The following is an 18376-nucleotide window of genomic DNA, read 5'->3' as shown; positions in this document are numbered from 1 at the left end:
CAAACATCATTTTTACGGGATTGTTTTCCGGCATGTCTCGCCCATTGTACCCTTCCAGCCTCAGCAACTTTCTGAATACTGGGTTCGCCGAAAAGCTGCGCCAGCTTGTGGTTTATGTTTTTTCTCCATACACCGTACTCACATACACCACCAAAGATGATCCTAAGCACACAACGTCCAAACGTTGCCATGGCCGTTGCAGCGCTTTCAAGTCTCCGTCGAGCATTGTCCACATTTCGTGCCCGTAGACTATCGGTCTTATTTGCGCTTTGTACATGGTACATTTGATACAGGGTTGAAGTTGGTCAAATTTTATGGTCTTGTAGAATCCGTAGTAAGCACGACTTCCGGCAAGAATGGTGAGGTGTGTTTCTCTGCTGCAGTTGTTATCCGACGTCATCAACGACCCGAAGTATATAAACTAGTTTACCACCTCGAACTCGTAGAAATTAAAATATGAGGTGTACCTAATTAAAAGTACGGCGGCTATTTTTATCGATAAATATACTAACGCTGCAAAAAGAGATGCATTCCTAGTTCCAGTCTTAAATCAAATTTTAAATAAAACTTTAATTTCAATTTGAAATCCAATTTCAAGTCGGATTTCTTGGGCGATGTAAAAATTAAATTAAATTTCAAATCCTATTTCAAGTCCAATTCGAAGTTCCTTTTTAAGTCCGATTTAACTCCAATTTCTGGCGAAGTTGTAAGTAAAATTTCTAGTATAATTTTACATCCAATTCAGGTTAGTTTCAAATAAAATTTCAAGTTCAATTTCATGTCTCATTAAGTCCTATTTCATGTGTAATTTCAAGTCCTATTTATATATTCTAGTCTGAATTTGTCCAAACTTAAGTTTAACTTCGCGTCCAATTTTAAGTGTAATTTGAAGTCCAAATTCAAGTTCCACTTTTAGTTTAATTTTAAGGACAATTTAAAGTCTTACTTCCAGTTCAATTTAAAGTAAATATTTAAGTTGAAATTGATTCAAACTGTCCAATATCATTTGATCATCAATATCAATTTAAAGTTCAATTTTTAGCATAATGCCATGCATAATTCTAAGTTAAATTATTTCAGTTTCTATTTCAAGTTCAATTTTAAGTAAAATTTCAAGTGCAATTCCAGCTCCGATTTTAAAATAATCTTCAAATGCGATCATTTAGATAACTCGCAAGTTGCTGAGAACTACGCGCACTTGCTGAGTGAAGCTTTGCTTTCCTCCATGGAGCTAGCTGTCTTGCCACTCGAAAATAGATGTGGTTGGATACGCTAGGCCGTCAATGAGGCCGCAACCGCGTTGTTAAGTGAAGAAACCCTGCATGGAGTGACTTTTGACGGAGATGAACTGGAAGGGGTTGATGAATTCATAAATTAGGGATCTCTGGCAACCGCCGTCAATAATACGAGTAAGCAGATTCAACGACACATTCTAGCTATGTCAGGTCTACTTTTGCCTTCGTAAGTGATTTCGATCAAGGAGCATAAATCGTACGCAAAATATAAGTGCATTTGCCGTATTTGAACGCAAGGTGTTGGTAACTGGAAGCAGAGAGCGGTCCAGGCATATAAACCACGAGCTGCAGGCACTACTTTGAAAGATTCCCATCGTACACGCATTGGCGTAGCTAGAGGGGGTGCCTGGGGTACCAGGCCCCCACCAGAATTTTGCAGGCCCCCTCCAGAAATTTTCCCCATTGTAATTGAAAAACCGGAAAAACATTCAGTGTATATATTCCCACCGCGTTGATGTTTTCCTTTTATGCTAGGTATCGCAAACGCGTAGTTGTTGTCATCGTTAGTAGCCGTCAGTAACCTGATAGCCACCCCGGCTCATGCTGTTATAAACAGTCGTCTCCATTCAACTCGATCTTGGGCCACTCGTCGCCAATTTTCCAGTCTCAGAAGTCTCAAATCACTTTCGACTTGGTCGTGCCATCTTCGCACGTTAAGCCTCCCTGTTCCTGGTGCTGATGTAGCTGTTGAAAAGAGCTGTTTCCGTCACACTGCCGTCCGGTATCTTTACGAAATGTCCGACCCACGATAGCCTACTGACTTTCGCCAGATGACAATGAGAATCTCTCCAAACAGTTTCTGTAGCTCGTGATTCATTCGTCTCTGCCACTCTCCGCTTTCAGTTTGTTCTCCGCCAAATATTGTCCGGTGTGCCTCCCGCTTCCGGCAAGCGACGCTGTGAACAGTTACCGTCCGTGTGAGGCACGTGTTTGATTTATCGAGCCTCTTTCTTTCATGTATTTGGGCTTCGACGCACTTATGTTTAACCCAATCCTCCTAGACTTCGCTTTCGTCGGACCAACCCGTCAAGAGCGAAGTTGAATAGTATGTAAAAAGGATTCGAAAGTGTTCCCGAGTTACACACGAAATACATCTCTCGATACAATGTAGCTCTGATCATTTGCCCCAGTTTATCCGGAAAACCGTGCTCTTGCATTATCTGTCATAGCTAGCCTCGATCGAGTGCATCGCATCTGCTTTGAAATTAATAAAGATGTGGTGCATGGGCACGTTGTACTCGCGATATTTCTGCAAGATCTGTCGGATGATAAACATCTGGTCCGAAATTGCGCGGGCTCTCATGAAGCCCGTCTGGTATTTCCCTACAAAACCCTGTGCTATCGCTGACAGCCGGCGTAACTGGATCATAATGAAATTTTTTTCGGAAGGCACCCCCTGGGCCCCCTCCAGGGAAATTACCTGGCTACGCCAATGTGTACACGGCTGGCATGTTGTACGAATGCACCATTGGCACCAGGATGAAACTGACTTGGGAGTTCTTGATATAGCACAATCTACCCCGGGTCGCTACAACGTAGCATTTTTTTCTTGTCTCTCTTGCTGATAGCGCCATCACTGGTCTGCAACATGCATTCAACCAAATTTCAGCAGTGTTTGACTTTCATCTGTCTCAGCAAGTGTTACGCTCTACAGTTATTTCAATGTTTCGATGTTTACTGTATTAGGTGTTAAGGGCCATTAGGAGCATTGTTACCTGTTGGTGTTACCACTTGTAGAGCAAAGTGTTTAATTTAGTTATCTGTATGATTGTAGAGGTACATTTTCACGGTCATCATTATTGTCCAGTTTTGTATGGCTTGTACCTTTTGTAGCGTAAACAGAGGTGGAAGGGGGTTAAATTAATTGGTTTGTCGAATCTAAATCTTCATCCGCATGTTTGGGCAGAAAATGTTCTGATTTTTTAGTTCGACCGATATGGTCACCTCGCTTTTATTCATAGGTTCCATTTCTAGCATTTTTGTCTGTAAGGTTGCTGAGTGCTCGATTTCTGGCCGGCTCGGCCGGTTTTTCACTTGCAAAGCTGGTGACCGGTCAATCTGGCAAAAAGTCGGTTTACCGACTTAAGAAAACGGATTTGCTGAAAAAACGGATGAAAATTAAGCTAAATAATAAACAAAAGTATGGTTTTCGTTGTGGTTGCGTACACCCTGTCAGTATATCGATACCGATATCGATACTACTGGTATCGATACTTGCCGCCCGATATTTCAGCCGGATCGATACTTTTAAAAAAATTGTATCGATATTCGAATATCGATGCTTCTCGCAGTATCGCCCAATGCTAACCCATACATTTTTCGTGTAGCCAACATCTCATCTAGCCCATAACAAACTTTGCCTCGGACCAAATGTATTTGTGAGTAGCCCGCTCTAACTTCAGCCTCGGATGAATCTGTATTGGTAAGCGCTCGAACAAAATTACTTCTTTGCTTTTTTTCTTTTTGTGTCGGACGTGTAGGAAGCGTAAAAAGATGTTAGCCGCATCTTTACCCTTCAGTTTCATACGGCTGTGTTTTTATGACGCTATCGATCCTAAACCGATCAACTTAGGCGACATTTATTGCATTAGCCGCTAACTGATCAGTAATTATATTCAATTTCGATCAAGCAAAAGCAATGCAGTAAGCAGGAAGTAAAATGTTTGCATTTGCAGTCGACAAGTGTTGCAGTTACTATTTCGCCTAGCATTTGATTGTGCATTTTCGATTTACAAAAACAGAAAAATACTAAAAGCAATGACGGATGCAGATGAAGAATCCAAAATACTTACCGACTGTAGTCGGAAAATGATGATGGTGATAGTTAGATTTTAGATAGTTTTGTTTGTCGGTTTGGAGTTAGTCGAACGAGAATGTGTGATGATGAATTTGGTGTGGAAAAATTATTTGAAATCATTATTCAACATTTTTTTAACCAAATATGCTATATAATTAAGAGCTTCAAGAAAAATATTAGAAAAAGTGTGTGGTGGATTAATGGATAAGAGGAAAAAACGGTATTTAAATTTCACAGGTACAAATATTTACTCACCACTTCTGCCAGAGCGGAAATGACCTTGCCAAGGGTGGTCAAGCTCTTGTTGATATTTGCGCCTTCTTTCAGTCGTGTGCCCTTGGCACCGGTCGAGTCTGCCCGTTCAGAGCCAGCCAAATCCACCAGACTTATTTTAGAAACTTTGTCCGTCTTAAGGCTGGTCATTTTGTCGACAAGGTTCTGTGTGAAGACTATGGTAAACACAGCATGGGAACGGGAGCTTGTTTCGTTCATGTTGGTAGCCGCCACAGTTCTGTTTCATGTTGAAAAAAAAAACGAAAAAAGGAAACATCATTATTAGGTGCAAATTGCCAACAGCTAAAGAATAATTACCTAGCTTTATTACCCTCATCGATCAGATCGTGAATGTCCTGATACGATGTGACAGCTAATTTCGACAAATCTTCCACGTACGGTCCGAGAAGCGGATGTTCACGTACTTTAAGATTGCCTTTATTTTTTGGATTTAGCAAATCCCTAACCCGTTCGCAGTAAATCTCCATATAGGACACCTCGACCGAACACTTCAAATCTTCCGTTTCAATTTCCTGTATTCGACGGAAGAGATCCTTACAGATCATCGGTATGACACCTTCCTGACCCTCCTCTTGTTTGCCCATCATTGTGTAGGACTTGCCGGCACCTGTCTGGCCGTATGCAAAGATGCACACATTGTACCCATCGAACGAATGTTGTAGCATTTCTTCACCAATATCTGAGTATACCATTTCCTGAGTGGAAAACTCGGCATCCCGGGGCTAAATATAAAATTGGAAAACAAAAAGGAAGAACTTTGTAGTACACCGTTACTGCAAAGAAGAAACAGTTTAAACTCACATCATGTGACCAGTACGAGTAGTCGTAGTTGAACCGTTTGACCGACTCGCTGCTTCCCGGTGGCACCTTTGGGTTTGTGATGCAGGTTGTATTGCCGGTCATTTCAATGATACATTTCGATTCGCGACCGATTTCGCGTGAGTTAAAGGGTCGCACTCGGACCGCCACCTTCACGGACGACATGACGGCGAGAGGCCCCCTAGGCCTGATGGGACGCTTTTACGGTGCTGCAATGAAGAACGGTGAAAAACCAATTAACTAGCTGGAAAAATATTTTACAGCAAGAGAAGTTTGTTGGCTGGAAAAGTGTTCACCAATGGATCGTAATCAATTTAGGACTTTTCAATGGGCTTTTATGTACACATTAAAAACAGCCATTAGCGTTGTTCTCACTACGTAGAAGGTCTGTTGGGAAGAAATCGAGATTTTTTGTCCTTTTGCTCCCTATTTTGCTTTCGGCGAAAACTGCTGGAAAAGGTTTCACACTAAATTGAGCTAGATTGCTTAGCAAATTGCGTGGGCTAAAAATGAAACGCTCTCCTACGTTAGTTCACGGAACGAATGAAAATGCTGTCGTGAAACTCAATCTCACCTCATGATATCTATCTAGTCTGATCGTCTTTGTTTGCGTTCCATTAATCTGCCCCATGTTTGAACGAGCAGTTTTTGCCAGACAAGATAGAATCGATTTTGCAGCATCGTATGCTTCGCGGAAATTTCCTCTATATTGTACAGAGACCGTCCATCGTAGTCAATTTATCAATGGATATTGATACCCAGCAGTTTGATAAATATAATTTGACCTCTAGTTACATCTATTTATAAACGAACATTACAAACTTGACATCTGTAATGTATGTGATATTTTGCTGTAATTTCAATTAGGGATGCCAAGTCTGAAAATTACAAAAAACGGCCGGTCGGTTCTATCTTAAAAACTGTGGGGGGGGGGGGGTGGAATTGTGGCAGCATATTAGAGGACTTGTGAAGCGACCCTCATTTCCCGCTGTAACGCTATATTTACGCATTTTCATCTAGCCGAGCCCGGATGAATCAACCCCGGTCGGCTAAGAACATAAATTCCGCATTCCATTCGATTGCCTGCGCCGGTCAGTAACTCGATCGAGCGACGGCGCCGGTAGGGCAAAGTACTCCAACGAAAAACAGCCCGTTTTGCACCATTCTAGGTTAATGAACGCGCAAGTTTCTTAACTTGCCGTAACGAACGTTTTGCCGACTAAGGCAAACAACGAAGCGCGGGACGGTTTGTTGACAAAAAACAAAGTTCCCGCGCGAGGGGCTAAAATGTATGCGCGAGAGAGAAGCTCAACGGACAGCGTGAGGTCTGCCGCTAGGCAGAATAGGACGGAACTACCTCGAGGAGGAGGAGTTTCCTTAGGGAAAATAGTCTTTAGCGAGTAAGTATTAACTTTGTGACTTTTGAATAAATTAATTCGGATTTGGCACGCTGACCCGTCTGGTCGGTAGTGCGATTGAAAAAAACGGTGTTTTAGAAAAACGGAAAGAAAAGGTAGTCCGGGAAAATCCGGGTATACACTTGCCTGGATTTGATTAGGATGAGCAATCAGTTGTGGAGAACGGCAGGATATCACAGTTTCAAACCGCTGCGCTGGTTTGTCCATTACATTCAAGGTGCATTATCTCGCACAAAAGACTTTGCAACTAGATGCGAATTGTTGACAATTCAACCGTGGACCCCCGTTAATTTGAACGATTTATCATGAAAATTAATGGGGTTCGTCTTTAATTTGAACAACTGAGCTGGCCGCCTTGTTCCTTTTTGTTATTGTTTCGGTGGTTTGATTTAATTGCGGTTACAATTAAATATTTTCGTCGCCGATCGAATTCTTATCAGAATTGTTGGGAAAATGGAATGTGAACCAGATTAACCACATTGGATCAGTACAAACAAACCGCGTTTATTGACATTGTCTTCATAAGAAAATGATGTCATGTGGATTATGACATTCAACTCATTTTAATCTCACGACGTGCAAATAGCAGGGTACAAATCAAAAAAATTTTAGATTAAAAACAGTCAAACAAACGAGAGTCCACGGTGCTTGGATATCAAAGCAGCTACCCTACTGATCACCATCTAGTGTTGTTACATATTTTTTCGAAACAACCGATGGGTTACACCTGCCAACTCTTAAAAGCGAACGAAAACAAGTCCGACATGATTCGTCCAACACATAAAAGCAAAGCAAAACCTAGGTGCTACAGTCCGTTATCGAAACTTGACCTTCTGTTTTTATGCGACAGATTTCGCAGCCAGGTGTAGAGTGCAGGACAATTGCAGGGCCAGTTGCTACGATCCTATTGACTCTAATAGCTTCTCCCAATCGGAATAGGACACCATACGAACCGTTGCTTTTTAAGAGATGGCGCTTTTCTAGTGGCAGTAAAAGCAAAAATTCTTACTTATCTATGTTAACCTACCTGAAAAAGAATCACTAATCATATTTTATTTGTGGTACAGTTACTCTGTTATACTTAATTTTCATGACTACTGCCTAATTTTGATAAAAAAACAAACTTTTCCTATACCTCTCCATAGCATTTTACTACCATTCATCCGAGAGCCCGGAAAAGTGATTTGATACCGTACGACGGCCAGGAGCTGAACATGTTTGCGACATTTCAATTCGAAACAATTAAATTTCGCAACATGGGCGCAATAAATAAAAACAATGTTTATCAACTATTTATTGGTTCAGGTGTGAAACGTGACAAAATTGGTCATGAAAACCGCCATAAGAGTACAATAAAACTCACATTGTTGCTTGGGATGAGCGAGCCATGTTGCTGCGTTGAATAAATTTATTGTCGCGCAAAATTGAGCTGTTTCCGAAATGTACAATACGCGTTACAAAGTAACGACATCTATTGTATTCAACAGGGAAACGTTGATAGTTTCAAGCATACTCTCACGCATGGCGCATGATGAAACCCTAAGTAGCGCCAACTTCTGTTACAACTAGAGGCAGTGTCCAATTCGAACATACGGCGACTGGCTTATTAGGCCAGCATCAACTGGCCAACTGGGAAGCCTAACAAAATGGGATTCGTCCAACAAATATAACCTATAATAAATAACTCAGTAATGTCAGCGCCAGTAAATAGAGAGAGAGAGAGAGAGAGAGAGAGAGAGAGAGAGAGAGAGAGAGAGAGAGAGAGAGAGAGAGAGAGAGAGAGAGAGAGAGAGAGAGAGAGAGAGAGAGAGAGAGAGAGAGAGAGCATTCCTGACGTCGTATCGATGAATCCGTTTTGTTCGATATCTATTAAACAGCGATTCACTTTATTTTTGATTTTTATTGTCTAGTAGCTGACCCGACAAACTTCGTATTGCCACAAATTAACCTGTGTTGTACATAAATCATGAATCATCGGATGATCTTTGTCACTATCTCGAGTTTTGCAAGCCCCCAGTGGGCGGCGCTTCCGACGGCGGGTCACCGGCAACACTCGCGACCGTCTCGCCCTGAATGATCTAGTGTTACTATAGATAGTTTTTGTGGTCTTGTATTGACTAATGTTTTATGGAAGAGTCTCGAATTTCTCGAGTTCGATTAGTTTTTGAGTTTCGCAAAAATTTCTGTTTTATTTGTATGAGAGTCCATATCCCCCTACCACAGGGGTGAGAGGTCTCTAACTATCGTAACATAAATTCAAGACTCCAAAATCTCCCACATGCCAGATTTGGTTCCATTTGATTGATTAGTTCTCGAGATAAGAGGAAATTTGCATTTCATTTGTATGGAAGCCCACCCTCTTAAAGAGGAGATGGGCCATAACTCGCTTTCTAAAGAAGAGAGGGGTCTCAATTCACCATAGAAAAAAATCTTGCGTCCAAAACCACTTACATGTCAAATTTGGTTCCATTTGCTTGATTAGTTCTCGAGTTATGAGGAAATTTGTATTTCGCTTATATATGAGCCCCCCCTCCTAAAGTGGGGAGGGGTCCCAATTCATCATAGAAAATATTCTTGCCTTCGAAAACCTTCACATGCCAAATTTGGTTCCATTTGCTTGATTAGTTCTCGAGTTATGAGGAAATTTGTATTTCGCTTGTATAGGAGCCCCCCCTCCTAAAGTGGGGAGGGGTCCCAATTCATCATAGAAAAAATTTTGGTCTCCAAAAACACACACATGCCAAATTTGGTTCCATTTGCTTGATTAGTTCTCGAGTTATGAGGAAATTTGTATGGAAGCCCCCCCTCTTAAAGGGGAGAGGAGTTATAATTCCCCTTATAAAGAGGGGAGGGGTCTCAAATTACCCTAGAATAAATTCTTGTTACCGAAAATACCCACATGCCAAATTTGGTTCTATTTACTTGATTAGTTCTCGAGTTTTGCAGAAATTTGTGTTTCATTTGTATGGGAGCTCCCCCTCTTAGTGGGGGTAGGGGTCCCTAACCATCACTAAAACCTTTCCTGGCCCCAAAAACCTCTACATGCAAATTTTCACGCCGATTGGTTCAGTAGTTTTTGATTCTATAAGGAACACAGGACAGACAAACAGAAATCCTTTTTTATAGGTATAGATATTGCTAAGTCTATGTTGTTGCCTAATAACAACAATTTTTCAATTGGCCTTAATCTACATTTTTCGCATTAAGCATTTATTCTTTCCCAACAAAAAAGTAAGACGACTGCTAAAAAATCAATGCTATATTCAGAAGTACTCATTGAAAGAAAAATGCAAATTTAGTTTTTAAATCGAATCTAAAAATATTTGACAGCACTGCCGCTAATAATTTTATCGAATTCGTCGGACAATTTTTTTAGGAACATGACAATATTACGATGAGATATAAAAATTTTTAAAATCATATTGATATTTTCGGCAGAATGGTTTTTTACGTAGGACTACGTCTAAGCGTGAGCGCCAATAGCTCAGCGACCTATTAATCGGTTTTCAGGATTTTTGCACGAATCGAATCAGGAAATATTCTTCTACGCATTCATTCCAATAAAGATAACTATTTGGTCTTTAAGTACGCGCTACTGAAAATTGGCCAGGTGTAACGTTATGTCATTTTCTGTAAATTAGCGAAGAAAATTAGATGTTTCGCCAAAAACGAGGTGTTTCAGATATCTTAGTTTGGTGCAAAGTAAATTACTGTACGCTTTTGATTAGTCGAAAATTTCTATGGAATCATTTTCTCCAAGATCTCTCAATTTCCCAAGCACGGAAGACACAGCTGTATACGACTACTGACTACCGTGCTACAATTTTTGATGATACTGCCTAAACCTAATCACTCGTATAGAAAAACATTCCAAATAATTCATTTTTTTCTTTTTCCCGGAAACGAATGCCTTCGAATGGACATTTGAATTTTGGAATGAAAATTTTGAAAAACTTTCGAGATGGAGAATAAACTGTTCGTTTGAATGTTAATGCACTTCATATAGTTAGTGATACCAGGATACCATAAATAATTTCTCCGGCCTTTAACATGTGCACATCTCATTGAACTACATTATTTAACATATGCTTGTTGTTTAGCCTAAAATTGTTTGTTCGAAAATACGCTCCCCGTACACAACACGACAGGTTGCGATCAGTAGGGGGTTTACAATTTAATCGAATGGAGGCAGTTTCAGCAGCACATACATAGATTGTTTCTGTCGGAATATTTAGGCACTGATTTGCATATGGAGAACTCACAGTCGTAGTTCCGTTATGGTTCCTGCGGCGACGAGCCAAAGCGAAATACAATTTATATACACATGTCGCACAGCAAGAACTTCAAGGATACGTGGTTAGTATGTATATACATACATATTGTAGTGTCGTTTGATGTTTCCTTTGGGAGTTTTGTACGGATGAAAAATTTTACATCTTAACATGTTAACTTGCAATATCAAGGACAAATAGGAGAGAGTAGTCAACAGTGAGACAACAGGAACAGTAAGTCAACGGGAATAGCTACGCCGTAAAATATTCAAGATTCATGATCTTTTCATGGGAAGTTAAGTTTGTGAACCTACATCGTATAACGTAGTTTGAGAAAAATTTGTTAATTTTTAAATATATTTTTCAACAAAAACCATTTTTGGGGGAGTCAAAGTAATTCTTTTTTTGCAATAATTTTCAAGAGATTTTCAACAACAAAATACATACAAAATTATAATTAAAATTACTGCATGGCATCACATAGTAATAAGAGTTATTTAAAAAAAAAATATGACAATCGACTTCTATGCTAACTTTGCTAGATCACTATTTTTCATAAAACATTCCTATTAGTAACGGTGAGACACAGAGACGAGGGTACCACTGCGACAAAGCTTTCGCCATGCACATTTCTTTGAAAGTTTTTTTGGTGTTCAATTGCATATAAACCTACATGAATTGACTGTAAATGAATTCTTGAGTGTAAGTATAAGGTCAGATGTCCAGGATTTATTCTTTATATGAGTATAAATTTATATGTGAAAAGAATAAGAATTTTCAATCATACCCAACAATAATGTATGCTTTATAGGCACAACAAACAGCACAACCTCTAAACTATTCTTTATTACCCAAAAATATGGTTTCAATTGATTTCAAATAGGTGTCTCAGTATGCAATACTCGTTGTTTCACTCTTCCCACCTATTGGTGAACAGTGAGACAAAATTACACCTTCATATTGGTGTTTATGACTAATTTAGCTTATAACCAAAAGGACTGAAACTTTTTTTCAAACAACTAGAAGGATATACGTTGGATATCAAATGGATTGAAGAGCTCGTTGGTAGCTATCATGAAAATTGTTTTAAAATTTTTGGAAACAAGTGTCTCACTGTAGACGTCTCTCCCCTATATTTAATACAGGTCATTTAGACTTACAAAGTAATACGGGTTACAATTGCGACGTTTAAAGATTTATACAAATATCATGACATTTAATGAAGCACAACAATGAACAAAACAAGGCAAATATTTTACATTTAATTTAAATTACCTAGAGTAGGTAATAGCATTTTGCAAAATAAATTTTAATTTTGCTAATCCCTAATATATGTATAACGAAACAAATTTACCACGTGCATTGAAGCTAAATCCCTTGAACAAGACGACATTGTTTTTCTGTAACATGGAGCTCCAACTGGAGAAGTTAATCGAGAATAAAGAAGGTAAAACAAATTAAAATGACCTTATTTTAAATCACTAATTAATAGATCTGGCTTGGCGATGGTATTGATTGTGCTGGAGTAATTGGGAAACCAAATTATCAACATTTATCAGTGTTAACACAATGTTAGAAAAGCAATTTTTTATGAATTTAGATTTCGCATTAATCGTTCGAACCCATTTGCGTTTTTATCAAAAAATTATTTTTTCAGTGGAAAATCATGCTAATCTCTAATCACTTCTACTACGGGACGAATCTACCACGAACCGCGCAATTAATCCTACGTCAAAATGTTTCGGGGAAAATCCGCGATGGCGGTTGGAGGCATGGAAGCTTGGAGGGCAAATCGAGTTCATTCTTCTTCGGACACGAGCGATGACTCATCCTGACATGCGAAGAAGCCCAAGGCAGAAAAGGGCAGACACCATAAAAACCAGAATCGCTCCTTCCTACTAGCCGCCGTTTGCCGAAGACGATGTCTGCTGAGCAATTATTCGGGTTGGGTGGTACGAAAAATGTCATAACCTAGGATGCCGTGAGTAACAATCTGGGGGATGGAGCCCCGTTCTCGTTCGACAATGTTTTGATGTTGCGTACGTTGATATTGTATAGCTACTGTACTGTGTATGTGTTCGTTTGCGTATGAACCCACTCCAGCAAAGAGGAAGCAGGACGAAGGAAACACTAACGTCAGTTCGGTTCGGTTCACGTGGGTACGACATTGAGTCGGGTCGTCGTTTTATTTCTCTGCGCGCTTTAATTGAGAGAGTGAGAGTCAGACCAGCCGATGAATGGTACGGGTTGAGTTTTCCTTTTAGGATTTTTTTTATGTTGCTGGGGATTAGGTTCAGAAGGGAGGATTGAACTGCTTTTGCCCTGAAAGAAAATGAACGATAACATTGCGAGTGGTCAAGCGGTCACGAAAATTATTTAAATATAAATACCTACATTGTGTGCTGTGCATGCTGCAGAACGCTATTACTAATTGTACATTACCAGAATGTGTTACGTGCAATTTCCAGTATTCATTGAATGAGGAGAATGTATTAGTTAAGAGTCATTTCCCTCGTAGGTATGCTGTTCAGACAAATTGCATTCGATAACACAGCAAGTCATTCTTGCGCGTTATTATTTGTCAGAGGAAACTAGGCTAGTGGCACAAACACGAATTTCCCTCTGCATAAGTTAAAGAAATGGGCAATGAATGCTTAACAAGTTTATCTTTAAACGTCAGTTATATTCAAAAATGTCATTTTTTATGTTATTTATATAGTTTGTTGATATGTGATGATTTTTTTCCTCGAACAACAGACTTCGCGGCCAGCTGTTAGAGTACAGGACAATTGCGAGGCGGATGCTACGATCCTATTGACTCTAACAACCTCTCCCAACTGAGATTCGAATAAACGACGACTGGCTTGCTAGACCAGCGTTGTATCTCACAGCCATCTGGAAGCCACATGATGATAATATTTTCATCATAAAATTCTTGACTTCATATAATTTGAGAAAAGTTAGAATGTTTTAAGTGTGGCTGCGATGGCGGGGTGGGGCACTAAAAGATTTAAAAAATAAAAGGTCTCAATAAGAGGCGAACCAGCCGCAGCCTGAAAACCTCTCTAATATAGAATTAAAAAAAAAGGTCTCAATGTAAAATGTTCTTTTTTTTAAAGAATGCTCAAACACATTCTGCCAAGTGTAGTTAGTCTACCAACCATAATAAATTCGAGAGAACAAATAATCCTGCGGTCGAGGTTGCCAAATTCTCGTTGAATGTGATTCATCGCCAGCGTCAGTGTGTCTCCAGCAAATTATACTAGTTGCTAGTAAACCATTCGAATTGATGTAATCAAATAGTGGCTAGACACGCAAGGCACAATTTTGGCGCCACCATTCGTTTCAGCAATTGGGCTGGCAAGCCGTGACTTCTGAACGAGTAATGTTCTTTATTCGAATGAATAAAACAAATCTAAAATTTCAAAATTTAATAAGCTTGATTTACGAGAAATTTTACACATTTGTAAGAAACTATTATTAAAGAATGAACTTGGGAACTCATTTTCTAGAATAGTAGTTTCATCGTGCTTAATTTTTTATTATTAAAACTAAATTTTATTAGTGGACATTTATCGAAGCATAAGGCCGAGACTAACTGTTAGGCCAATTTGCCTTGCCAAATAACGCATAATAATTCTGCAGAAAATGAAATGGTGTAAAAAAAATCACGTAATATGAAGCATAAATTGAGTGTTTATTGGCTACATTTCCGTTTGCCTAATGGGCGTTCGCGAACCTCCAATGCACAATGGGCAAAAACGAGCGTGTAATCCCAAGAATTAGAAGCCGCTGGTTTGAAATCTTACACGATTCCTATGTAAAAAAATGCAGGAAATCGATTGGATATGGTTTCATCTGGGGCAGATTTCGGGAAGTTGTCCATTTTGCCTTATTATCCCTGAAAATCAAGGTAACAGCCTATTAAACAGTATAAAATTTTATTTGCCGACCGTGGAATGAATTCAAATAGCTTCCAAATCCAAATATTATCGAAACATCAGAAAAATCGAATCCCTTCCATTCCACACTGTGCGAAATGCAAGAGTAGTCCATAGTCCATCCAACCGATCGGCGTGAAAATTTGTATGCAGGGATTTTTGGGGTCGAAGGTTGTTATGATGGTTAGCGACACCTCCTCCATCTAGAAGGGTGGAGGTGCTCACATACAAATGAAACACAAATTTCTGCATAACTTGAGAAATAATCAAGCAAAAGGAACCAAATTTGGCATGTTAGAGTTTTTGGAAGCAAAAATTTTTTCTATGGTAAATTGAGACCCCTCTCCCCTTTAAGAGGGGGTGCTCACATACAAATGAAACACAAATTTCTGCATAACTCGAGAACTAATCAAGCAAATGGTATCAAATTCGACATGTTAGAATTTTTGGAGGCAAGAATTTTTTTTATGATGAATTGAGACCCCTCCCCCCTTTAAGAGGGGGAGGGGGCTCCCATACAAATGAATTACAAATTACCTCATAACTCGAGAACTCATCAAGCAAATGGCACCAAATTTGGCATGTAAGGGTTTTTGGAGGCAGAATTTTTTTTCTTTGCTGGTTTGAGACGTTCTCTGGAAAAGGCTGTCATAAAAATCAAACAGAAATTTTTGCATAACTCGAAAACTAATCGAACTCGAGGAATTTTAGACTCGTCCATAAAACATTAGTCAATAACAAGAACAGCAAAAACTACCTATAGTAACACTAGATGATTCAGTGCGCGACGGCCGCAAGCCGCGAGTGTTGTCGGCGACCCAGCGAGTGTTTCCGGCAGAAATCACCTCTGTCTAGGTTTATTTTTTTCCTAGGTCTACTGACCTCTATTACTTTCCTTCAGTTGGATTCGATAAGCTAGTCCATCTCATCGAGGCTCAGTACGAGGCGTTCTCGTGCAAGGTTTTGCACGACGGCGTCTTGTCCGACCCCATAAGGGTTACTGCTGGCGTGAGACAGGGCTGCATTTTATCACCGCTTCTGTTTCTCATCGTTATAGAAGAGATATTAGTTGGAGCAATTGACAGTAGACCAAATCGAGGATTGCCTTGGAATCCTCTAACGATTGAGCAGCTAAATGACCTCGACCTAGCCGACGAAATTGTCTTGCTCGCACAACGCCGAAACGGTATGCAGAGCAAGTCAGACGACCTCTCCGAGAGCTCCCAGGTAGCAGGTCTCACAGTCAATGTAGCGAAAATTAAGTCAATGGTAGTGAACACTGACAATTCCACCAACTTCACAATAGCGGGACAACAAGTTGAGCAGGTAGACACCTTTCAATATGTCGGTAGCCAAACAACACCCGATGGTGGTACCAAGACTGATATGGCACGGATCAGGAAGGCCAGGGGTGCCTTTGCAGGTCTGCGAAACATTTGGCGCTCAAACCAGATCACTCTACGTACGAAAACCCGAATCTTTAATTCAAACGTTAAATCCGTACTGCTGTATGCCTGCGAAACGTGGTGCGTCTCAGCGGAGACAACGAAAAAACTGCAGGTATTCATTAACCGGTGCCTGCGATACATCATTCGTGCCTGGTGGCCTGATAACTGGATATCCAATGAGGAACTCCATTGTCGGTGTCATCAACGGCCGATAGCCACAGAAATTCGTGAACGTAGGTGGAAGTGGATCGGACACACCTTGAGGAAAGGAGCGAACGAGGTTTGCAGAGAAGCACTCGACTGGAATCCACAGGGACAGCGTAGAAGAGGCAGACCCAGAGGCTCATGGCGACGGACATCCGGGTTGTAGACGAGAACCTGTCATGGCGACAGGTAAAAGCCATGGCGGGTAACCGTCAGCAGTGGAGATCTCTGATTTCATCCCTTTGTTCCGCCGGGCCGGCGGACATGGACACATAAGTAAGTAAGTTGGGTTCGAAAGAGCGAAACAGTACTTTCCTCGAAATGATATTTCGCGAAACATTATATTCCGCGTTATGGTCAACCGAGAATTAGTTTTATGCGACATGGTATTCGGCGAAATGTTACATAATCACGGCGAATATTTAAATACTATAAGCTTTATTTTACCTGGCGTAGAAATGGGGGGACTTGTTTTCTTACTTTACTGTGAAGAAAAATTGAAAACTTGTATATCAAACTACCCATGGTTTCATAGTCACGTAACTGCTAAAATGAATCGTCTAAGGTTGAGCTCCTTAAAAACTTGCAAAACCCAAGATCGTGACAAAAGTTATCCAAGATTTACGATTTATGTACAACACAGTTTAATTTGTGGCAATACGAAGTTTGTCGGGTCAGTTAGTTCTTTATAAAATTGTGATAGGCTTATTTGAAAAAAAGTTTATGTCCTGGTCTCAAAATATTGTTGAAGGAGGGGGGGGGGGGCAAGAAAAAAATAATAACATCAAACCTTCAATAACTAAACAAAAGAAAAGAAACCAGCGTATATTTTTCCATATTATCAAAAATTTAATACAGATATCTTGTACAGTACTTAAATTTTAGTTCAAACCGAACCAAACTTCGATATTTTTCGACCCAAACACATAAAGTAAGGATCCAGCTAGAGATGAACCAGTTTGATCTTAGTGTGAAAATGGCAGATTAGGTCCCTACCACTTTTCACTTGAAACACATATACTGTGCTACCGATATGTTTTAAGAAAACAAATCTCTGAAACTATTCACGTTTGAAACCGCATATTTCTTCGTCAACCTTTTAGTCATGAATATCAGGCCATTCATTCCTCTGTTGATGTTTGTTCTCCAAAAATAACGTGTTCACCTTTGTATATTAAGGATGCAAACCGTTTTGTAAATTTCAAGTTTCGAACAATTCAGTGACATCCTCCCTGCATGCATCCAAAGTAAAGAACTATATCTCTGTGTTTTACGTTCCTAACATCCAAAATTCGGGTACGTACTTGGACACTTTACTTAATAAAACGACCAATTTGGAGCTCCTCAAGCACCAATAGCTGATATTCTGGAGTGTCTAATTTATCGTGTTTCTATCTTATCTAGTACGGGAAAAATAATCCAACTACATTTCGGTATTTCTCCGTCAAAAGCGGTACCGAATTTCACTCAGATATTGTTTGATTGATTTTTACCTCAATCTAATTCGGTTCTTTTAAAGCAAATTCGAAAACAGACACTGAGGAAGCCTGCAAGTCGTAGGCGAAATACGTATCTGTCGTGAATAAATTGGATAAGTTTTCTTATTTTTTATTTTTAGGTTTCGTATTCTACTAAGACGCTAAAACTTCAGTCAATTGATAATTGATAATAATAATACAACTTTAGATTTTCCTGGATTCGCGTATTCCTTTTAAAAATATACATATCAATACTTTATTCGTGTTCATGTACTAATTAACTGAAAAATCTGCAGTTTTTATACGATTAGATGGTTGATAATGGTATATATTCGGTGTCTTACGAAACGCAACATATAAGAAAATCATACATTGTTTTATAGCGTTATCCGTAATTACGACTACTCATGA

At 39.7% G+C, this 18376-nt stretch overlaps 1 protein-coding gene across 3 annotated transcripts in view; it reads right to left on the bottom strand.

The window, feature by feature from the left end:
- LOC128733973 (kinesin-like protein unc-104) overlaps nt 1–18376 on the bottom strand; it is an 82937-nt gene that overhangs the window by 30898 nt on the left and 33663 nt on the right. For all 3 annotated transcript variants that reach the window (XM_053827901.1, XM_053827902.1, XM_053827903.1), the window contains exons 2-4: nt 5188–5414; nt 4684–5108; nt 4348–4603 (exon numbers count right to left, since the gene is read on the bottom strand). In XM_053827901.1, the coding sequence (XP_053683876.1) occupies nt 4348–4603; nt 4684–5108; nt 5188–5370 (864 nt within the window). In that variant the 5' untranslated portion in view covers nt 5371–5414. The remainder of the gene's footprint in view (nt 1–4347; nt 4604–4683; nt 5109–5187; nt 5415–18376) is intronic.

This window comes from Sabethes cyaneus, chromosome 2, assembly GCF_943734655.1.
Source record: "Sabethes cyaneus chromosome 2, idSabCyanKW18_F2, whole genome shotgun sequence".
Classification (NCBI taxonomy): Eukaryota; Metazoa; Arthropoda; class Insecta; order Diptera; family Culicidae; genus Sabethes; species Sabethes cyaneus.
This window is presented reverse-complemented; position numbering and strand designations above follow the sequence as displayed.